The 24,230-nt window shown below is 34.8% G+C and overlaps 1 protein-coding gene across 1 annotated transcript in view; it reads left to right on the top strand.

Moving 5' to 3' along the window:
* LOC138837130 (AP-3 complex subunit beta-1-like) overlaps positions 1-23,804 on the top strand; it is a gene marked incomplete at its 3' end in the record, with an annotated part of 44,307 nt that extends 20,503 nt beyond the window's left edge. Inside the window, exons 2-6 of the mRNA XM_070035915.1 lie at positions 7,690-7,765; positions 15,300-15,374; positions 19,915-20,010; positions 20,593-20,753; positions 23,738-23,804. Of these exons, the coding sequence (XP_069892016.1) occupies positions 7,690-7,765; positions 15,300-15,374; positions 19,915-20,010; positions 20,593-20,753; positions 23,738-23,804 (475 nt within the window). The remainder of the gene's footprint in view (positions 1-7,689; positions 7,766-15,299; positions 15,375-19,914; positions 20,011-20,592; positions 20,754-23,737) is intronic.
* Positions 23,805-24,230: the final 426 nt, after the last annotated feature.

Genomic DNA, 24,230 nt, shown 5'->3' with positions numbered 1-24,230 from the left:
ATCCATTCATCTGTGGTGGGACATCTGGGTTGTTTCCATATCCTGACTATTGTGAACAGTGCTGCAATAAACATGGAGGTGCATGTGTCCTTGTTTACTGGTTCCTGTTGTTCAGGATAGATGCCTAGAAGTGGTATGACTGCATCATAAGGGAGGTCAATATTTAGCTGTCTGAGGACCCTCCAGACTACTTTCCAAAGTGGTTGTATAAGTGTACATTTCCACCAGCAGTGCAATAGGGTTCCTCTTTCTCTGCATCCTCTCCAGCATTTGTTGGCTGACTTTAGGATGTGGGCCATTCTGACTGGACACTCCCTTTTTCTATCAGGGCTTATGTAGGCATGACTTCCCTATTTGAAGATTTTAATATATGCTTTTGGGGGATATACTTTGTTGGAAACCACTATTACTTTTGTCACTCCCTTCATTTTTGCATTTGCGTTTTAGGTATTGCTTTCTGTGGTACACATTTCTTAGTAACTACTTGAGTAGAGTGACTGGGTAATAATATACTGTATATTTCACAAAAGCTAAAGAAAGAATCTGCAAAGTTCTCACCACAAACACATGATTAAGTTTTGAGGAAATAGTGAAGCCAAGAGTGGTAACTTAACTCCAGCTACCTAGGTAGTAGAGGGAAGAGGATAGTGTGTTCATTTCAGCCTGGGGAAAGTTAACAAGATCCTCCTCCAAAAACAATATCCCAAATTAAAAGGACCTGAGCTCATGGCTCAAATGGTAGAGCACTTGCTGTAAAGACCTAGGTTCAATATCCCATATCACAACAAACAAATCAACTAACCAGCTAACCAGTACACAATATATACATGTATCAAAACATCACATGGTAACCCATAAATTTGTATACTTTTTTATGTCAGTTAAAAGGGGGAGCACAGAAATGGTGGGACAAAGGGTGAACAAATGCAACAGTGATACTCACTAGACACTATGGTCAAAATGAACTGTATGACTTGTGGTGTAGAGGGGTATGGTAGGGAAATAAACTGGGAGAAAATAAGGGAAGAGGTGACATTGTTCAAAGAGCAATGTAGTCATTAGCTGACTTTAGTAACTGTAGCCCCTTCGTACATCACCTTTACAATTAACAACAACAAGAACAACAACAAGAAAACCTGGGCCTCGTAGTTCACACACTTGGCAGGCTAAAGCAAGAGGATCTTGATTTTGGAATCAACCTGCATAGCAAGAACATGTCTCAACAAACAAAAACAGCAATAACCAAAACATACTAAATAATTATTCATAGATACTTTACTCATGATAGTAAAATTCTGGAAAGAAATGACATATACATTATTAAATGGGTAAATTAACGATGTAGATCTATGTGATTTAAGTTGGAAAGACAATAACATGAATGCAGTAATATGAATAAATCACTTTCGCTTTTGTGAGAGAAGATAAACTATTAAGTGTTGTATGGTCTCATGAAAGTTTAGAAAAGACAGTGTTAGCGGTAGAAAGCTGATCAAGTATTGGAAATGGATGGGGAATGTTTAAAAGAGTGGGTACAAAGACACATGAATATTTTTTTTTCTTTTTTGTAATGGTACTGGGGCTTGAACTTGGGTCTTGTCCCTTAGTTTTTTTTTTACTCAAGGCTGGTATTCTACCATTTGAGCCACAGCTCCAGTTCCAGCTTTTTGGGTGGTTAATTGGGGAAAAGAATTTCAAGTACTTTCTTGCCCTGGCTGACTTTGAATAGAGATCCTAGGATATGAGCCTCCTGAATAACTAGGATTACAAGTGTAAGCTACCAATCCCCGCAAAAGTTTTACTGGGGCTTGATTTCATGGCCTTACACTCTTGCTTACCTCCTTTTGGTCAAGGCTGTTTCTTTACCAGCCATACCTCCTTCAGACTTTTTGCTGTTCAATTTGAAATAAGAATCTTTTGGATTTATCTGCTGGGACTGTCTACAAACCATGATCCTCAGAGCTCAGTATCCTGAGTAGCTAGGATTACAGGCATGAACCTCAAGTGCCCTAACTAGTTGATGATTTTAATGATGTGGATTTTAGACTTTAAAAAATTGAGGTAATAAAAAAAATTGAGGTAATTTGTACTGTATAAAAGTTCTAATACCTATACATATAATTGGTAAAATTTTTGCATTTTTGATTATAACTGCTTTACTGTGATACTATATTAAAGTAACTTTTCTGGTAATAAGATTTAACCTGTCAGTTTTGTAAACTCTGTTCTTTGAAATTTAAAGTAGGCGTATTTTGAACATGAAAAGTTATACCATTTAACACCACAAGATGTCACTTATGTAAAAATAAAGTTGCTATTCTAATACTGAACACTAGAAAGCTTTAGGTAACTAGATAAGTGAAAAACTTGGTAAATAGAAAAATATACGTATGCACATGCGTGCATTTGAAACAAGTATTTGTTTTTGGCAAAGAGGTATGAAAATGTTGTTTATTTAATGTTGTTTGAATTAACTATCTTGATGCTTAACAAAACTTAGTATATAAGATTTATATAATAATTTGTAATTCATATAGTGAAGGGTGACTTAAAGTGACTCAGTAGAAGTGAATATATTTTGAGTTAAAATTAGGCGTAATAATAACAAATTTCTCAAATCTTTACTGTTCTGGTGACAAAGAAGAATTTGGGAGGAAGTATGTAATTTACATCAGAATTTTCTGCTGGCCATTATAACAGATATATGAGAGGCTATTACATCACACTGAAACCATACCTCGGACTTTTCTTTTTTCTTTTCTCTGCTCTTCAAAGTTATTAGTTCTCTGTCTGAGTTAGCACAAAAGACTTTTGTTATTTGCTGTTGAAGTCTACCTTTTTTGTTCAACAAGAAGTGTAAAACTTTTGGCTTTCATACCAGGATCCTGTTTTTGGTTTCAGAGGGTAGGTCAGGACCTAAAGGTGGTTGGGTAGGGACTCTGGCAACTGGGGCTTAAGAGGAACAAACCAAGTTTCCATTAGGACATTAATAAAATTATGTCTGGGGCTAGAGGTTGAGATATCCTAAAAATTGATGCTTTATTTTTCTTTATTGCTCTTTGTTGTCTCTCCAGGTAACACTGGTGGAGGGACATTTTTAGTAAAAGAAAAAGTGAATAAGCGGGAGAAGAAAATTATTTTCTTCACATTTCTTTTTATTTGGTTCCTGTTTAATTACTTCCATTTTCCCTTACCTCTATGAAGTATTATTATTTTGGTGGTATTGGGGTTTGAACTGAGGTCCTTTTGCTTACAGGTGCTCTGCCACTTGAGCCATACCCCGCAGTCATTCTTACTGTGGTTAATTTTGAGATAGAATCTTGCATTTTGTCCATGCTGGTCTGGATTATGATATTCCTATTTATGTTTTCTACAAAAGGAAAAGTGTACAGAGTCATTAACTAAAATGGTGAAATAGCAAAAATTAGAAGAGAATGAAGTCTCTGGATCCATTAATTTCTCTCTCTTTTCTGTAACCTGTGCAGTATGGAAGAGCTTGAGAAGTATTATTTCTAAATTTACTACAGTGAACTTGTATAGCATTTTAATATTTAATAGCTATATATTTTTCAGATACAGTTCTTATATATTGTTTTATTAATATAGTTTCTGACTATTTTAATTACAAAAGAATAGGTCTTCCACATGTGGTTGTTGTATTAAACTTTATGAGCTGTTTGGAAAGTAAAAGTAAATTTTCTCTCATAATAGATTTTATATCTTTTGTTCTTTTTTGGAAAAAAAAATGTTACTTTTTTTTTCTTTTGGCTTTGGGGACACATTGGTTCTGAGACTTAAACTCAGTGCCTCATTTTCCATCCTAGCTTTTTGCTGGTTATTTTTTTTGTGTTCAGTACCACAGATTTTTCTGTCTTGACTACCTTCAAACTGAGATTCTCCAGGTATCATCCTAGGATTACAGATGTGAGCCATTGACTCTTAGCTTGCTTAGCTTTTATTTATTTGCTGCATGACAGTTTGTAATATTTAACCTATATATTAGTTTTCCAAGGCTGACATAAGAAAATACCGCAGACAGAATGGTTTAGTCAATAGAAATTTATTTTTTCAGAAATCTGAAGGCTAGAAGATCAGCTTCTTCGGAGGTCTCTCTGGCTTGCAGGATGGCATCTTCTTGCATTCTCTCTCTCTGTTGTCATTCCTTTGTGTGTGTCTGTGTCCTAATCACTTCTTGTAAGAATACCAATCATATTGATACAAGCTCACCTATATATCCCTATTTTAACTTATTTACCTTTTTAGAGTCTCTATCTCCAAACATAGTCAGGTATGAGGTACTGGAGGATATGATCTAAATATACTAATTTGGAGGCAGAGAGAAACAATTTAGCTTATAATGCCCTGATCAATAATTTGTTATTATTATTTGTAATACAAGGATTTAAACTCGTCCTTGCACATGCTGAGCAAATGCTGTACCAGTAAGCTGAAATTCCAGCCCTTGTTATTTATTTTTGGTAAGTGCTCGCTGCCCACATTAGACTTAAATTTGTAAAATGTTTATGTCTGAGATGAGAGTTTGTTAAGGCTAGTACTTGAAGTATAAAAGCTTTTCTGAATAACATTTAAACTTCATCTGAAAAGCTAAGGCTTTATTTGGTGATTATGTTGCATAAAGGTGTTATGTGTAGTATTGATTTTTGTTACTATATCAACTTTTACTCAAAGATAGTTGAAGGAAAACATGTTTGGTCATTCTTAAAATGAGATTATTTGAAGATCTCAGAAAAACTTGTTTCTGATCAGCTAACATGGCTATTCCCAGAAAATTCTAATACTAGCAGCAAAATTTTAGTATTGATTCTTTTTAAAATTCTTTTTACTGCCCTAGTGTTTGCTGAAAGATTACTACTTATAAACTAGTAATTTTTGCAAGTAGTTAAGACAACTTAAGATACTATAAGCTGAGTTTCCTGACAGGTTTCCTACAGTAATTTAGAAGGCTTTTCTTTGATGCATTAAAATAAAATTCAGTGGTTTGATCACTCTTTCTCTCTTCCTCCCTCTCTCTCCCCCCCCTCTGTCTGTCTCTGTCTGTCTGTCTGTCTCTCTCTCTTTCCCTCTCTCCCTCCTTCCTCTCCCCCCCCTTCTTTCTTTTTTTGCCAGTCCTGGGGCTTGAACTCAAGGACTGGGTGCGTTCCCTGAGGTGCTTTTTTTTTTTTTTTTTTTTTAAACTCAAGGCTAGTACTCTACTACTTGAGCCACAGCTCCACTTTTAGCCTTTTCTGAATAGTTTATTGGACATATGAGTCTCACTGATTTTGCTGCCTGGGCCAGCTTCAAACTGCTATGCTCAGATCTCAACCTCCTGAGTAACTAGGATTACAGGTGTGAGCCATTGGTGCTTGGCTAGTTTAAAAGTATGTAAAATGGTAGCCTATCTATCGAATACCTAATACACTTCTCAAATATAGGCATATTTTGAAGAAAGATAGAGAACATTTACATCATCTTATGAAATCCATTGTTTTATGTTCCCTTCTTCTTTACTTTTTCTCAGAGCCCTAGTTAACCACTTATTTGCTTTCTGTCACTTCCAATTAGAATTATAAATGAATCAAGTCATGCCCTTTTTTGTTGGCTTCTTTCATTCAGTATATTGATTTAGTAGTTAATTCTTTTTCATTGCTGAGTAGTATGTATGAGTAAATAACATTTTGCTGAAAAACATTGTTTCAAGTTGTTTAGTATTATGAATAAATCTACTGTAATTATTTGTGTAAGCCATGTGTAAGCCATATGTTTTTGTTTTTTTTTCAGAGAGGGAAGACTGGGTCCCATGCATGTGTGTGTTTAAATTTGTATGAAACTCCTAATTTTCCAGAGTGGTTGTACACACAGTCTGTCTTAGACAATCTAAGATTTTTCTAATATGCAGCTCAAAACTCATATCCTTTACCCATTACCCAGTTTCAAAACCACTTCTATGTTTTTAGGTATTTGTTATAGCAAATTATTTCTTAGTAGTAAAATCTGCATTAATTTGCTAGAATTATCATAAGAAAATTCCACAGACTTAGTATCTTAAATAATAAAAAATGACTGCTTATATGATTCTAGAAAATGGAGGTTCAAAGTCCAGGTGCCTAGTAAGTTTGGTTTCTTCTGCTTCCCCTTTAGCTTGCAGATGGCTGTGTTTTCACCTTGTTCTCATTTGGCTTTTCCTCTGGGCATATACATCCTTTATAAAGATATCATTTATGTTAGATTACAACCTCAAATTTAGGACCTCATTTAACCTTAATGATCTCTTTAAGGGCTCTATTTCAAAATACAGTCATATTGAGGTTTATGGTGCTAATATGAATTTTAGAAGGAGGGGGATGCATAGCATTGTCTTGTGCCCTATTTAATTTTTTAACTGTTGAATTTAAAGACTTCTCTTTATACTCAAGTTATATGGGTTTGCATATATTTTTGCCATCCTATAACCCAAAATTTTATTATTATTATTATTTTTTTGTCAGTCATGGGGCCTGAGCTCTGAGCCTGGGCACTGTCCCTCAGCTCTTCAGCTAAAGGCTAGCGCTCTACCCCTTAAGCCATAGTGCCACTTTCAGCTTTTTTTGCTTATGTGGTGCTGAGGAATCAAACCCAGGGCCTCATGCATGCCAGGTAAGCACTCTACCTCTGAGCCACCTTCCCAGCCCAATCCAAAATTTTAATAAGGTGATTCATAGAGTAAAAGATTAAAAAAATTTGATGAGCTTCAGTTAATCAACATTTTTATTGTCTGCATTTTTAATGTCATCTAAGAACTCTGTGTAGCTATATCACTATTTTAAATATTCTACTTGTTTAGGAAAATTATTGTAGATTACAAATGGCAAATTTTAGTGGGGTAAAGGTGAATTGATAGAATTATAGGAGAGGATTAATTTATAAGTTAGCCATGACAAAAAAAACCTGTTGGTATGCAGTTCTTTGTTCTCATTTTTGTAACTTCTTCATAAAGACATTTGTTATATACTACCTTTTAGAGATGTCTTACATAACAAACAACCTTGGAAAAGAAAGAAAGAAAGGTCTTATTCTTGTGTAATACCTCTTAGTGTCCCATCTCCCTCAACCTCCATCCCTCTGATTCTGAGTAGATTTTGAATCTGTGCTTTGTTTTCTTTCTTATTGCTCATTTCTGTGGTTCATTTCCTCATATTTACATGTCAAAATTTGTTTTATTCTCAGAATTAAGGGAGTGTTGGGAAGAGGTTTCCTCTTTTTTTTTTTTTTTTTTTGTGGTTAATAGATCTATTTTTTTTTTTTTTGGGGGGGTCCGGTAGTGGGGCCTGAACTCTGGGCCTGAGCGCTGTCCCTCAGCTCTTCAGCTCAAGGCTAACGCTCTACCACTTGAGTCACAGCGCCACTTACGGCTTTTTTCTTTTTTTGCTTATGTGGTGCTGAGGAATCGAACCCAGGGCCTCATGCATGCAAGGCAAGCGCTCTACCACTGAGCCACCTTCCCAGCCCCGAGGTTTCCTCTTTATGTTCTTTCGTGTTTTGGTGGGCTTTATAATAACATAACCATTGATATTTGTAGGATGGAACAAGAAAAACAGGTTTTCTTTATAAATAAAATACAGTTGTCTTTCATTATTTCTAATCTTTGTGAAAGTGTTATATCTTTTGTAAAAGTCCAAATATGGGAGTTTTTCTTCTCTTTTGTAATAGGAATGAAGACCTAAAACAAATGTTGGAGAGCAACAAAGACTCAGCTAAGTTGGAGGCTATGAAACGGATTGTTGGGGTAGGTAAAATACTAGATTATTTTTTAATTAAAAAATAGATATTTTGTTAATTATCTTAAATAATATGTAAATAACATTTATTTGCTCTTTAAGGTGTGGCTTAAGTGGTTGATTGCTTGTCTAACGAATCAATGTAGTTCAGTCCCCACTATTGTACATACACATACACAAATAAGATTATCCTTTTTAATAAGTTAAGGAAGTATTAATATCAAAAACCTCACCTATTAGCTGTTTAAACTTATATTTCTTCTGTAAGATAGAATTAAACATTTTGAATATAGAATGATTTGACCTCATACAAAGAAAGATACTCAAGGATTTTATGTATTATTTCATGATATAGAAGAAATTATGAATTTCCTTTTTTATTTTTCAAACTATACTAGTACCAGTAAGAACATCTTACTTAATTTAATAGCCTTGAGATTAGTAAACATTGTTGATGTAATGGTATCTTTTTGGAGAGGGAGGGTTCTACTAGAGTTTGAACTCAGGGCCTGGTGCTTGCTATTTGTCCTTCGGCCACTCTACCAGCTCCTTTTTATTCTGGTTATTTTTGAGATAGTCTTGCTTTATGTCTGTACAGGGGTGGACTGCAGTCCTTCTATTGTACTTTCCTTTGTTGCTGGGATGAAAAGTGTGTGCTACCATACCTAGCCATTGGTTGAGATAGGGAGTCCTGTGAATTTGTGTGCCTAGGCTGGCCTTTTTGTCACCACCATTGTTGGTTTTGTTTTTGGTTATTTTAATATAATAACAGAAAAGTGTAGTATCCTTAAACTCTATTGCAATAAAGAACAGTACAAATGAAGTAAATGTGGCAGAAGTGCCACAAATTAGAGCCTAAATTCCCATTCTTTTCTTGTTATGTTAAATTCCAAACCCCAGTTATGAAACACAATTTCAGGTATCAGTAGGAAAAGATAGGAAAGGACTAGTTGTATCTAAAGAGTGAATGTGAATGACATGATTCTTGCTTTCTGGTTTATGCCATTTGGTAATGTTGGGGGGAAATTTTGAGGATCCTGTAAGTTTATTTTTCAATATTAATAACATGAGCAGACAGTTCTTACTTTGCATGAATAGGAAATTCAAGGACCACAATTTAAAGAACACCAGTCTTTCAATAACATAGTTCAAATTTCAGTTACCATGGTATATTAACTCAGTAATTGCATAATGTACAAACTTTACTACAGCTCTTCAGTCTACAGATTCCTGTTTAAGTTACCAATGTACATCATGATCATTGACTGATAATTTTATTTCTCTCAAAATATACTTGCATCTGTTTATTGATCAGATATCAAAGAATGTAGTTGTTTTTGTTTACCAATGAAAACTTATGTGACATTTGAAAAAAATGGATAATAGAAAAATTGGATCAGTAAAGAAGAAAATGAGTAGAAATGAAAAGGGATAATACTGGAAGTGAAATCAGCCAGAATATTAATGGAGTTATACAGAAATAATGATCTGTGCAAATACAGCTATTAATTTCCAAAAGATACTAACTTTCTAGCAAGAGAAACTTAGTTGAGATAAGCTTATTGATTCAGCGAAGGAAAGAGTTTTTGATACAAAATATGAAGATAGGAGCTGGGAAGGTGGCTCATTGGTAAAGTGCTTGCCTTGCATGCATGAGGCCCAGGATTCGATTCCTCAGCACCACATAAGCAGAAAAAACTGGAAGTGGCGTTGTGACTAAAATGGTAGAGCACTAGGCTTGAGCTGAAGAGCTCAGAGACAGTGCCCAGGCCCAGATTTCAGGCCCAAGACCAAAAAAAAAAAAAAAGTTTGAAGATGTCTCAGACAAACTGATGCTGGCAAAAAACTCCACATTAATTGAAGAAATTCTTAACAGATAATTAACAACATTGAAAGAGAAAAAGATAAAACATTAGCCCTTAATCCATACATAGAAAGAACTATGAGTTTATAATGGCAAAGAAAAGATGCCTGCTCTGGTCACTATTGTAAATTAAATAATAAAAAGACCAACTCCTGTTTAAAGTTTTTTTATTTATTAATTTTGTTGGTTGTTGGCTTGAACTCTGGGCCTGGGCACTGTCCCTCAGCTCTTCAGCAAGCCTAGTGCTCTACCACTTGAGCCACAGCGCCACTTCCTGTTTTCTGGTGGTTAATTGGAGATAATAGTCTCTTGGACTTTCCTGCCCAGGCTGGCTTTGAACTGTGATTCTCAGATCTCAGCCTCCTGACAGCTAGGATTACAGGCATGAGCCACGAGTGCCCTGCTTAAAGTTTTTTTTGTTTTTAATCCTTTAATAATCCGTCCGTCCATCCATCCGTCCGTCCATCCATCCATCCCTCTCTACCTTCCTTCCTTCCTCTTCCTTCCTTCCTTCCTTCCTTCCTTCCTTCCTTCCTTCCTTCCTTCCTTCCTTCCTTCCTTCCTTCCTCTCTTTCATGCCAATAGTCTTTGGAAATGTTTAAAACTTTTTCAATTTTTAAAAATTGAAAATGTGGGGCTGGGAAGGTGGCTCAGTGGTAGAGCACTTGGCTTGCATGCATGAGGCCCTGGGTTCGATTCCTCAGTACCACATAAGCAAAAAGAAAAAAGCCGGAAGTGGCGCTGTGGCTCAAGTGGTAGAGTGCTAGCCTTGAGCTGAAGAGCTGAGGGACAGTGCCCAGGCCAGGTTTCAGGTCCCACGACTGATCAAAAAAAAAAAATTAAAAATTGAAAATGTGGCATTTGATAGTATTTTCTGTCTTCCTTTCAGACTGATAAATAATGATATTCTCACATTCTGGGTTACTAGATTGTCATAAATGTAATTTAAATATAAATAAGTGTATTAAAAGAAATGTAAAAATAGCTACATATGAGTAATTGTTATAGAAGCGGGGTGTAGCTCAGTGGCAAAGCACTTGCCTAGCTAGTATAATGTCCTAAAAAAGAAAAAAAGAGTAATTGTTATGTGCTCTATTTTTAGAAAGTTTGTAAAGAAAATTTGGGTAATTTGTATAATAAATTGATTGTAAATACAGTATTTGTAAATACAAATTTGTATATATAAATACTATTTTGTATATACAAATTTGGATATACATTTGTATAATAAATTTATTATACAAATTAAATATATACTTTCTCATTTAAAAACTCACTACAAAGTTATAGTAATCAAAATAGTGAGGTATTGGGATAAAGCTAGACATAAAGACCAATAGAACAGCATAGAGAGCCCAGAACTTTGACATACTTGGTCAAATGTCTTTTTTTTTTTTTTTCTTCTATCAATTCCTTGGCTTGACCTCAGGGTTTTACACTTTCAATCAGCTTTCTTGGTCATGGCTAGTCCTCTACCACTTGAGCAGACATCCAGTCTTGCTGTTAATTGGTCTTTAGGATTTTGCTGCTGGGGCTGTTTTGGAACTTGAGTCTTCTATCTCTCAGCCTCCTGAGTTGTTATGATTAGAGGTGCATGGCTTTAAATGAACTTATTTTTTTATTTTTTCTTTGTTTTTGTGCCAGTACTCAGGATTAAACTCAGGGCCTGGGCACTAGTTCATAAGCTTTTTTCATTTAAGGCTAGTTCTCTACCACTTGAGCCACAGCTCCACTTTGGTGGTTAATTGGAGATAAGAGTCACATCAACTTTTCTGCCCAGCTGCCTTTGAACCTCAATCCTCTGATCTCAGCCTCCTGAGTAGCTAGGATTATAGGTATAAGCTACCAGTCCCAGCTCACATGACTTTTGGTAAGGGTGTAAGAACACCCAATGGTAAAATAGTGCTGGTAAAACTAGATAACCACATGAAAACAAATCAGAATGGATCCCAGACCCGTGTAAGAGCTAAAACTATATAACTCTAAAAAGTAAACATAGAAATAAGGCTCCATGACATTGGACATAACGAAGGCTTCTTAGTTCTGATGTCAAAACTTGAGCAACAAAAGAAAACATAGTTTAGATTTTACCAGAATTTTTGTGATTCAAAGAACTACATCAAGAATGTGAAAAGGCAACCACAAGATGGAGCAAATATTTGCAAATCCTCTGTTTAAGAATTAATACCTAAAATATAGATTAAAAAATTTAACATGCAGAGTGCCAGGGTCTGAAGCCTATACTCCTAGCTACTCAGGAGGCTGAGATCTGAGGATTGCAGTTCAAAGCCAGCCCAGACAGGAAAGTCCGTGAGACTCTTATCTCCAATTAACTACCAGAAAACTGGAAGGTGGCACTATGGCTTAAGTGGTAGAGCACTTGCTTTGAACTGAAGAGCTCAGGGACAGCTCCCTGGCTCAGAGTTCAAGCCCCATGACTGACAAAAAATAAAAATAAAAATAAATCTAACATATTAGTTCATAAAGAACATTTATAATTCAGTGATTAACTCAGTGAAAAAGGTAGTTAAAAGACTTTAGACATTTGTGAACAGTATACCAGTGGTCAATAAACACATGGGATGGTGTTCTATATCATTAACTAGTAGGAAAAGAGTAACTTTCATGGCTTTTCTGGGTAGTTTTTGTGTGTTTAAGAGCCTCTGGAGAATAGATACTGTAGTCTGTTGTTTGGTATTCAACTGTCAGTTACTATTAACTTCTGTTAGATAAAGCTATCTAAGAACCAAGAACTGTGTGATAATTAGGTGATGTTCGATTCATCTGGTTCATCTACAATTAAGTACTGAATTTTGTTATGGAGCGGTGATGTCTTACATCTTTGTATTCTTTAGGATTTTATTTAAGAGTAGTGTTTTTCTGAGATGTTATTTCAAGTGAACAATATTGTGCAGAAATTTTTTTGAAATTTCTTTCATATGGCTAGGAAATTATCTTTAGTTAAAAAGATCTTAGCAAAGTCAGGAAGATCACAGTTTGAGGACAGCCTGGGTAGAAGTTATTGAGATCTTATCTCAGAAGTAAGTCTAAAGCTGAACACTGGTGTCTCATGCCCATAATATTAGCTACTAAGAAGGCTGAGATCTGAGGATCACAGTTTGAAGTCAGCCTGGGTAGGAAAGTCCATAAAACTCTTAACAGAAAGCCAGAAGTAGAGTTGTGGCTCAAGTGGTAGAGCACCAACCTTGAACAGAAAAAAAATCTCAGGGACAGTGCTCAGGCCCTCAGTTCAAGCCCCAGCATTGGCACAAACAAAAAGTAAGTCTAGTATGGTGGTAGACACCTGTAATCCCGTGTATTTGGGCGGTGGAGCCCCAGGGCATGGAGGTTGAGATCAGCTTGGGCAAAAGACCCTTATCTGAAAAAAGAGGCTGTAAGCAACAGGACTAGGGTGTCCTTCAATGGTAGAGTGTTGCCTAGAAAGTTTGAGGCTCTGAATTCAACCTTCAGTAATAAATGGAAGAGGCCTTCAAGGGCATATGATTTCTCTCATCTTACTTTAGATAAGGAAATTGAAAAGGTTTATAAATCATGTAAAGATCAGTACTTTGTGAGTCTTCTGTGAATGTTGCAGGTAAGGAAATAGAATGTATAAAAAAGTCAAGAGATTTTTTTTTTTTTTTTGGGTGTGTTTATTTTTGGTTTTCTCAGACAGGGTCTTGCTATGTAGCCTGGGCTGTCTCAACTTGCAGTCCTCCTGCCTAGCCTGAGTGCAAGAGTCACAGAATCACCATGCCTGGCTCCTTTAAACAGATATTTCAAACCTGTCATATAAAAAGGTCTTAATGAAAAATTTTTACACACTTCATAATGCTTAAAGTATCATACTCATACAATACTGTATACACTATTTGTCATTAATAAATCTATTGCCTTTTATATTTTCACTTAGTGTGATATTTATAAACAATCATTTTGTGTTTACCTAATTCTAGACTGTTTAAAGGTATATAAACATATTTTGAGAATGAGCTAAGGAAATGAGAATACAGAGAAGTATAAAATGAAAATAATATAAATACATGGTAGTATATAGGGAATTGCAAATGAAAAGTGTAGATTGTAAACTCCAGGGCATAGTAAGATTGGGAATTTGGTTTCTGCATGTGCTGTTAGAAGATGGCTAACAAGGGACAATGAGTAGAATTTGATAGACCATAGGTAGAAGAGTTCAACTTAGAAATGGATAATATTTTGTTAGTGAGCAAGATCACTTTGACTGGGTAAGAGTATTGGGGTAAAACATTAGGTTGAGGAGCTTAAGAATGGATGGTTGTTAGGGCTGGGAAGGTGGCTCAGTGGTAGAGTGCTTTCCTTGCATGCATGAGGCCCTCGGTTTGATTCCTCAGCACCACATAAGCAAAAAAAGAAAAAAGCCGGAAGTGGCGCTGTGGCTCAAGTGGTAGAGTGCTAGGCTTGAGCTGAAGAGCTGAGGGATAGCGCCCAGGCCCAGAGTTCAGGCCCCACGACTGGACCCTCTCCCCCCCGCTCCCCCCCCCCCCCCAAAAAAAAAAAGATTGGATGGTCGTGTATATTGTAAAAGGTATTTGAGTGTTAAATGAAATAGTTTGGCCTGGACTCTAGATAGTTGTGAGGTTTTGAAATCTTTTGAGGGAGAGCTGATATGTAGAAAGTAAGGGTTTTAGTTTTAGTTTTAGTTTTAGTTTTTGTTTCTAAGTACCAGGGATCAAACCCTTGGGCATCATGCATGCTAGTATATTCTACCACAGGAGATTAACCTCATCTCCCAGAGTATAATTTTAAGTATATTAGATTGTCTATGATATACAGTATGGATAGAAGAGTCCCTTGTGAGGTACTGTTGGCATAGAATAGTAGCAGTTCAAAGGGATTAATATTAAGTGCAAGTAACAAGGCCTAGTTATTGTGTATATATGAGGGGGAAAAAGATGGTTTCTGTTATTTAGAAAGAATTGATAGAAATAGGAAATTCTGCCATCAGTGGCATATCATCTTGAAAAATAGTTTGGATTTAGGGACAGCATCTTTGGAATGAGAGACTTTTAATGGCGCCTCATGAGAGAGGTGGAAGTTGGGCTCAGAGTTTTGAGGAACTGAATCTTGCCTATAGAAGTTGACAGTCATGAGAGTGAATGAAATCTCAGAATCATCTCAGATTTGAAGAGATGGTGTCACACTCAATTTCAGCAGGTTCAGGAAGAATCTGGGTATAGGAACTTTGAAAATAATAGTTGGACAAGTAGAACTTATGAAAACCAACTGCATGAAAATCAGTTTGTTCTTAGTAACATTCTTTTTTCCTATTGCAAATACACTACATCTTTCATGTAAGAAATTGGAAAATAAAAAATAAAACACTACAAATACTTAAAAGTATTTACAACATGACCAGCTGGAGAAAAATATTGTATATATTTGAAAATATATCTTAGATTGCCATATAATTCTTCCTTAATATGTATTATATTGACTCACAGCAGTGTTTAGTCTTCGTTATGGATAGTTGAGATAAATTGGGTGAGTGGGAGAAGAGTTTGGCTGTTTTACATAGCTTATTTGATGTCACAATTTTGCAAATATTTAGTGTATGTAGAATTTTCCATAATATCTATTTTATTTTCAAATAACTTATCTAAAAGAAATTTCTGCTCTAATATTCATCTTTTATTTTTCAGATGATTGCAAAAGGGAAAAATGCATCTGAACTCTTTCCTGCTGTTGTGAAGAATGTGGCCAGTAAAAATATTGAGGTACTGTTTTGATTCATGATTTTCATGTTTCTTTTTTGTAAATAGAACATAAATTTTCAGTTACTTTGAAATGCAACATCAGGTATTTAAATATTACTGAATCCTTGTTAGTATATACTTACAATGTTCATAATCTTTTTCATTTTTTTGTTTGGTGATGGTGGGACTTGAACTCGTTGTTTATGCTAGACAAGCAGTGTGTTACTGAGCTACATCTCCAGCCTCTGTCTACAATCTTTTAAAAAAATTGGCATCAATCAGTTGTACAAAGGATTTCATTTAAACAGTTCTTTTTATGTATAGTAAATAAAAGAATCATGGCTTGATAATGGCAGTAGAAAATTTTAAGTAGAGCAAAGGAAAAGACTACCTGGGTCATACTTTAGTTGTATAATACATTGCTATGATAACAGAAACACAGCTGATGTATAGTAGATTCTTTTATTTGAACATCTCTCCAGTAAACCTTTTTCTAATATGAAGTAGATTATAGTAGCTTATTATAACTTATTTCTAAAATATCAGTTAATAATTGGGAGATATTTATATAATTTTTACACATTTTTGTTTTTTTATTTTTTACTGCTATTATAAAGGTGATATACATAAATTACATAAGTCAGGCAATGAATGCATTTCTTTTTGGACAGTGTCATCCCTTCCCTCACTCCCAGTTTTTCCCTCAATATTTATACTTTTAATCACAATTTAGTAGATATTTCTTTGCTTTTTATCCAGAATTCTGAATTGATCATTTTAAACATACCCTTTCTTTGATGTCTTATGGTCATAATACCTGAGCTTCTAATGATATGTAATTTAGTTTTATGGCTACTCGTAGAAGAAAGTCCAAATTGCTGAAAAAAAAATCAAAATTTAACTTAGAAAAATCATGAGGTGTAGGTGAAGCTGGTCTTAGTGTTACCAAGAGAATAAAATCTAGCTGGGTGCTGGTGGCTCACCACTATAATCCTAATAACACAGGAGGCTGAGATCTGAGGATCTCAGTTTGAAGCCAGGTAGGCAGGAAATTTCGTGAGACTCTTATTTCTAGTTAACCACCAAAAAGCTGGAAGTGGAGCAGTGGCTCAAGTGGTAGAGTGCTAACCTTGAGCACAAAGCTCAGTGACAGTCTCCAGGCCCTGAGTATAAGCCCTTGGACCAGCAAAAAAAATATCTGTGCAAGGTTGTTAGTGCCTGACACTGATGCACTCATTTTATTCTCACTGTTGACCCTGTGAGGTTGGTTCTGTTATTGCTACATTATTTTACCTGTTTCTCTAGGCAATTGAACTCCTCTGTTACCTTGGCCAAAATTACAGGACAAGATGGCAAGGGGGTTATATTACTTGGTGGAGGCCACACGATTCCTCTTAAGATTGTTTCCATAGGGCTGGGAAGGTGGCTCAGTGGTAGAGTGCTTGCCTTGCATGCATGAGGCCCTGGGTTCCATTTCTCAGCACCACATAAGCAAAAAAAGAAAAAAGCCGGAAGTGGTGCTGTGGCTCAAGTGGTAGAGCGCTAGCCTTGAACTGAATGAAGAGCTGAGGGACAGCACCCACGCCCACGCCCCCCCCTTCAGAAAAAAAAAGATTGTTTCCTTTCAGTGTGATCCTTACCATTGATAGTTCTTTTTTCTATCTTTGTGTTTTTAACCTCTCTTTAACATCTAGTATTGTTACAATTTTAAAAACTCTCAAGGTCCATTGGAAATCAGTACTAAATGAACTTGTTCCTGTGAAATTCTAGTTTTGTAGACAGAAAGTTTTGTACTGAATATTTTATTTATAGTTTTTAAAAATAATTTTCAGTATATTTTTCAATAGTTATCAATAATAGAACTTTCCTATGAGCATAATTTTCACTGTTACAATTAAATTTTAGTATGTTGCCTAGTTTTGTAACAAGTGACAATGTATACTTAATTACTGATTTATTTGTTTTGGACTGCTTTTGTTCTTTAAAACTTTATTTTTTTTGAAATGTGCTTAATCTCATGTTATGGGGAAACTGATGTAAGTTTCTTAAAATTTGTGTTCCGAGAGTTGATCTTTTTTTGCTATCATGTGCAAAATTTCATTTTTATAAGTACATACTACCTTACATACACTGGTGAACTGATGTATGTCGTCTGCCATCAGATGTTATCTGATAACAAAAGTGACCTAGTAAGCAATCAGTGGTTATAGTACAAAAATAATCAAAGGCTTAGTCAATAACTCATGAAGTTTGATGTGCTAGTATTGATAAACTAATTAAACATATCTGCCTGTGTTTTTCCAGACTACTGGAGCTCTGCTATGATTAGCTTTACAGCAAAGAGTGTTGTAACATTGAATGAAAGTAACTGATCAGAGAATGGTGTAGTCACGAAGCTTTAACTACTCCCATTTCTGGTCACAGAATGGTTTCAGGGAAAGTAGGCTTTCTCTGCACACCTGCATCCAGTCAGTGCATAGGCCTCTTGTGGTCAATATTGATTGATTCTTATAAGAGAACTAGAACAAATTTAGTGTTTTGCAACCTTCTGTGATTTAATATTGTTATGCTTTTTGCCATAACAGTCACAGAAATCCTTTTCCAATAGTAAGTAATTATAGCCATGCCTGTTAGCTCAGCAGTGGTTCTGAATGTTTCAATATTGCCATTATAAACTGCTAGATATATTCTGGAGTTCGTAATACATTGTTAAAGCTGGTTGTACAGTTACATGATAAATAAAGGTGTTGCTGAGAAATGTCAAAGAAATGGAGCAGAGTAGATGCAATGATTCTTTTAAACATTCCAGAGAAATGTAAAGTAAAATCTGAGTATAATTAGAGATGAAAAGGCTACCTTAAGTGAGTTTTAAAAACAAAAGAACAGTAAAAACAGCAAAAAACCAAGGAAGTTAAAGACTTTAGGACCAATTTTCCAATACTTAACGACTTCTATTGGTGGCCTTCTAGACATTGCTATGCAATAACTTCCTACCTAGGAAGTTAGACCCTAGATGTAGTAATCTATTGGGAAAGTCTTAATTAAAGAAAAAATCAGCTAACCATTGTATTGGTATATGACACAGTTGACAGTCATTGAGCTCTTCAGTGCCAGATACAGAAATATGATCAAAACCATCAATATACTTTGAAAACATAGATAAGTATGCAAGTATTTAGTGCATATTATTCAAGGTAGATTCAAGAGAACTCATCTTGTACATCTGACGTATTTGATTAGATATATGGAAACTGCTGTTAATCACTCAACCAAGAATTTAGTGGTTTTCTAAGTATTAATGCCGTTCTAATACTGTTTTAGGCTTAGAAAATCAAAATCTAATTGGGGAGAAAAGTTACTCATCTTTAAACAATTAGGAAGACTGTTAGTCATATAAGTTCTGAGAGATTACTTGGTACTTGACAGGACAGACACATATGCTTCTTGTTGGCTACCTGTAGCATGTTCCTGTATTAATACATTTGTATGGCCTACAAATGATGTTATGAATATCCAAATGGCCCTTAGCAGAGAAAAGGTTTCTCCTACCTGAATTAGAGAAATACGTATAAAATTGTAATTGTAAGAATAAAAACATAAATATAATCTAAAACATTAGCTATAGTTTATATTGATTCCTATCTTACAAAACAATGTGACCTAATTTTTAAACCTATTTTTTTGTAAAATCATTTTGTTCATTTAACACATTTGTTTTTGGATTATGGAGATTTTGAAATTTGAGAACTACTGGTTTAAACAGGAAGCATACAGAGGCTGATAATAAATTTAGATGGGAAGTACATTGATAATAAATCTGTAGAATGAAGTCATTCTCGCTTTTACTAAAGAAGTGAGTTTCTTATTAGATTGTTAATAGTGATATCTCAATAATGAGGTTAAAGAGTTAGGGGTTATGAGATAGAAGGAAGCAACTGATAAATTAAAATTGATCAAAATCTAATTTTTATTTTGTTTTTTCCATTCATTATTTTCTTAAAAATTTAGTAGTTGTATTGCCTTTAAAAATGACATTCAAAAAACATATCTAATCATTTTTGGAATTTCTATTGCATTAAGTTGTCATTGTCACACATTCTTATTGAGCTAGAAATATATGCTGGATTATGAATATTAGCATATGAAGAGTCGGGCTCCAGCAACTTTTAATAGATGAAGAAACATAAGCTCCAATACCAGAGCAGGGTTTAAATTATTCTTCTTACCTATGTCTTTGATTTTTGAAATATTTTCTCACAGTTAACATTTTAATATTCTTATATGGGCTTTGCTCAGGAATTTTAAAAATTTCCTTTGTTAGGAAGGGATATCTTGACAGGATGTTACTGTTATAGACTGAATTATGAAAGTCCCTACTTCTCAAGCTTTTTCTGTTGCCAGTCATTATCCTGCAGCCTGCTCTGTGACTACTGGGTTCCATTACTTACCTGAGGAAAATTGAAAATGAATTTTGGTATAGAAAATACTGAGTTTTAAATTTTCACTCTGGCTTGGAGTAAATGACTGTTGTTGTTGTTGTTGTTTTTTTTTTTTTAAACAGATCAAGAAGTTGGTATATGTTTATCTGGTCCGATATGCTGAAGAACAGCAGGATTTGGCACTCTTGTCCATAAGCACTTTTCAGCGCGCTTTGAAGGTAAATGTTGAACTAAGCAGGCAAATAGCTACAAGGTTTCTGCACAGTTGAAGGTGTGTCATTTAAAGAAGTGGAGCAATAATCCACTAAACAACCCAGTGGTGTCTTGAAAGAGTTAAAAAGCCTCCAAGCCTCCTATAGAGCCTACTTAATACACCTAGAAAATGACTTATATAATCAGGTAGAATTTTGCTTTGTAAGTTTTAGCTTCTGTGTGCTTCTTTATGTACAATATAATTATTTCCATATGTCAAAGAATTGTTTATATAATTCTACTAACTAGTTATTGAAAATCTGTAGAGGACAAAAGACATTTTTTATGACATAGTCATTTTATTAGGGATGCTAAAATCTCAGCACATTTAGTAATAAAAATCAACTAAAATTATAATCTTAACATTTCTTTAAATCTTGTTCAGAGAAGTAAACATTTATTTTTCTTTCTCATTTTAAATTAAGAGACTGGCTTTTGCTATTTTAATATGTTTACTATTTCTAGTAAGCACCTGTAATTTATGTGACATAAGATGTCTTTAAAAATTATGAACTTTCAGTTTGATGCATATTTTACACTGTTCTTAGGATCCAAATCAACTAATCCGTGCAAGTGCTTTGAGAGTTCTGTCAAGTATCAGAGTGCCAATTATTGTTCCTATCATGATGCTTGCTATTAAGGAAGCTGCTGCTGACTTATCACCATATGTTAGGAAAAATGCAGCCCATGCAATACAGAAATTGTACAGGTAGGTCTTTCACAAGTCATATTAAAGATCCGTTACATTACATGGAATGTTGTACCCCACAAAGACTATCTCTTGTGACTATCCTGATCTCAGACTCAGGTGAAACGACTTTTTCTTCTACAGATAGTCTATACATATCCTTAATTTTGTCTTGGCTATAGAGATCCCATGCATAGTTTTATTTGTTATTAGTGTACTAGGTCCTGGGATGATTTTTAGATTTTATAATTTGAAAACAGTAAAAATCTGAATTCTCATTTATATAGTCTGTCTAGTATACACACATAAAAACATATATGTATTATTAGAGAATTGGGAGATTTTTCCTGTTTTTATTATAGAGTAGAATCTTAAGTATATTATCCTTACAACTCCCTTATCTTCATTTCCCTTTCTTTCATTTTTATTCTTGCTGTCTACTTCCTAAAGAGTGATTCTTTCCAAGAGATGTCTCACATGTAACATAAAACATCTGCAAGCTTTCTTGAGACAATTTGATTTCTGGTGTAGTTTTCATAGTGTTGTGCAATTTGTGTTAGATATATAAATCAGTAGAAGCTGTGCTATTTAACAGTCAACTTTCTTTAAAACATTTTGCCAGGCACCAGTGGCTCACACCTGTAATCCTAGTTACTCAGGAGGCTGAGATCTGAGGATTGTGGTTCAAAGCCAGCCCAGGCAGGAAAGACTCTTTATCTCCAATTAAGAAAACTAGAAGTGGCACTGTGGCTCAAATGGTAGAGCACTCACCTTGAGTTGAAGAGCTGAGGGACAGTGCCCAGGCCCAGAGTTCAAGTCCCATGGCTGACCAAAAAGAAAAAAAAAAGAAAAAAATTTATATGGATTTTATTATGACCCTAAACTAATCTAAACTAATATATTAGAGAAAAAATACAGTATTTGTCTGTCTTTCTCTCTCTGTCCTATTTCTTTTTTTTTGCCCCTCCCCCCTGTCCCATTTCTACCTATTCCTTTCTGTTCATGTTTTATGTTAACCTATTCATTTATATACTACGTCTTTATCAGAGTCACTTTCTCCCTCATTCTCCCTTTTGTCCCCTTCCTCTTCCCAGTACTTACCTTTCCGAATCTGGCTTATTTCACTTAACTTGATTATCTCTTATTCCATCTGTTTTCTGCCAGATAGCATAATTTTATTCTTTTTTAACATGTCATATCTTTGAGAAAGAAATAAATCATATGCTAATTAAAACTAATTTGTAATTGAAGAAGATATTAACACATGATTTATATGTATATATAAAGGTTCACTAACAATGTCTTTAATAGGAAAAAGGCCATTATGTTAAGTAAATGCTTAACCACTGAGTTATAACCACAGCCATTTCATCATGTTATAAGGGTTAAGAGAAAATAAAGATATAAATAAAATTCAAAAGGAGGGCTTTGGAGAAGCAGTATTTGAACTGTAACTTGAAATAATTTCAAAGGTTAGGCAGATTCATGTGGTTGACATCTGTTCTCCTAGCTACTTGGGAGACTGATAATGGAAAAATCATAGTTTAAGGCCAGCCTAGGCAGAAAAGTTTGCCAGACACATTAACCTATGGCAGGGCATAATGTTGGATTCCTGTTATCATCCCAAGCTATGTGGGAAGCTGAGATTGGGAGGGTTGCTGTACCAGGTCAACTTGGGTAGAAAAGCGTTTGACACTGTCACTATAGAAGTGAACTGGACATAGTGGTATATTTCTATGGTCCCAGCAATGATGGGAAACCTATAATAAATAGATTGCAGTTCATACTGGGGTCTGAATGACTCTCTAAAAAAAAGAGCATCTGAACTCTTTCCTGCTGTTGTGAAGAATGTGGCCAGTAAAAATATTGAGGTACTGTTTTGATTCATGATTTTCACGTTTCTTTTTTGTAAGTAGAACATAAATTTTCAGTTACTTTGAAATGCAACATAAGGTATTTAAATATTACTGGTGTGGCTTGATTTAAATCCAGGACAGCCCCTCCCTCCACTCAAATGGTTTGATTATTTGAATGGTAAATAGTTACAGTGTTAAAAAACATGTAATATTTGAAAAATATATAAATTCAGAGGTTAACTGTCAGGCAGGGTTTTCTTTTCTTGTCATAAACTAATGTGTAAGCCAAATGCTAGTGGCTCACGTCAGTAATCCTAGCTACTCAGGGGACTGAGATCTGAGGATCTTGGTTTGAAGCCATCCTGGGCAGGAAAGTGGAGCTATGACTCATGTGGTAGAGCAGCCTTGAGCAAAAAAGGTCAGAGACAGCACCCAGGCACACACGCACATGCACACATGCACATGCACACACACATACACACAAACACATGCATGTTCCCCCACAAAGTGTGTCTAATTACTAAGCTCTACTTTACAGTCCATCCCAACATTTAATCTCTTTCTGTATAGATCTTAGATTCTAGCTGTCCAGTACTCTTATTCTCCCCTATCAAATGTTTTAATCTCATTGCTACTGCTATTTTTCTTAGTTTTAGGTGGCAAGTTTTATAATGTGATACCGCTCTTACTTGGAAATTCTGTTTTTTGGCAATCACATATCCATAGTGTAAAAAAATGTTTGCTATTTTATTATTTTTTCCTCTAGTTGAAAAATGAAGTTGTGATCTATGTGCTTACAATTACTTCCTTAAAGTTTTCCAACTTTAGTAAACAGTGAACATGTTCTTTTGTTTCTTATTTTTGGTAGTACTAGTTTTGAACTCAGGGCTTTGTGATCGCTAGGCAAACAATATACTCCATGAGCCATACCCTGGCCTGTTCTTTAAATACTTCCTTAATGGCATGAGTTTCTAGTTTGGTTAATATGAGCAACTTTACAAAGCAGGATTAGGATACATTTATGAGAAAAATTGTGCCATTTTACTTTAAATTTGTTTCTGTTTATCTTGGAAATAATTCATAGGATGATAATCATTGTTTAAGGTTGGAATCAAATAGAAATATTAATTAGACTGCTTTATATTTTAGTCTTGATCCAGAGCAGAAGGAAATGTTAATTGAAGTAATTGAAAAACTTCTAAAAGATAAAAGTACTGTAAGTAATCTTTTTATGTCACTAAAGTAGAATGGTTCTTTATTTACAGTTATCATCATTACATATTTAATTATAATTATACTTACTGATTTCAAAATATTGTCTATTATTTCAATATTATAAAATTTACTGTGTAATTAGAAGGGTTACATTTGGTATTTGGGATTTTAGCTTAGCACGTTTCTTTGTTAGAGTCTGAAGAAAGGCAAGTTGGAGAAAAGTCTTTAATCTGTGGCTAAATGTTCATTGCTTTTTACAGTTGAATTAAAAATTGTTATTGTTATTATTAGGGTGATATACAGAGGAATTACAATTATATAAGTCAGGCAATGAGTACATTTTTTTTTGGATAATGTCACCCCTTCCTTCACTCTCCTAGTTTTTCCCTCCTGTCCCCACTGAAGTTGTATAGTTCATTTTCAACAT

Source organism: Dipodomys merriami, unplaced genomic scaffold, assembly GCF_024711535.1.
Source record: "Dipodomys merriami isolate MVZ:Mamm:240054 unplaced genomic scaffold, mDipMer1.0.p SCAF_263, whole genome shotgun sequence".
Lineage (NCBI taxonomy): Eukaryota > Metazoa > Chordata > Mammalia > Rodentia > Heteromyidae > Dipodomys > Dipodomys merriami.
The sequence above is the reverse complement of the archived record's forward strand: the minus strand, read 5'-3'. Positions and strand labels throughout refer to the sequence as shown.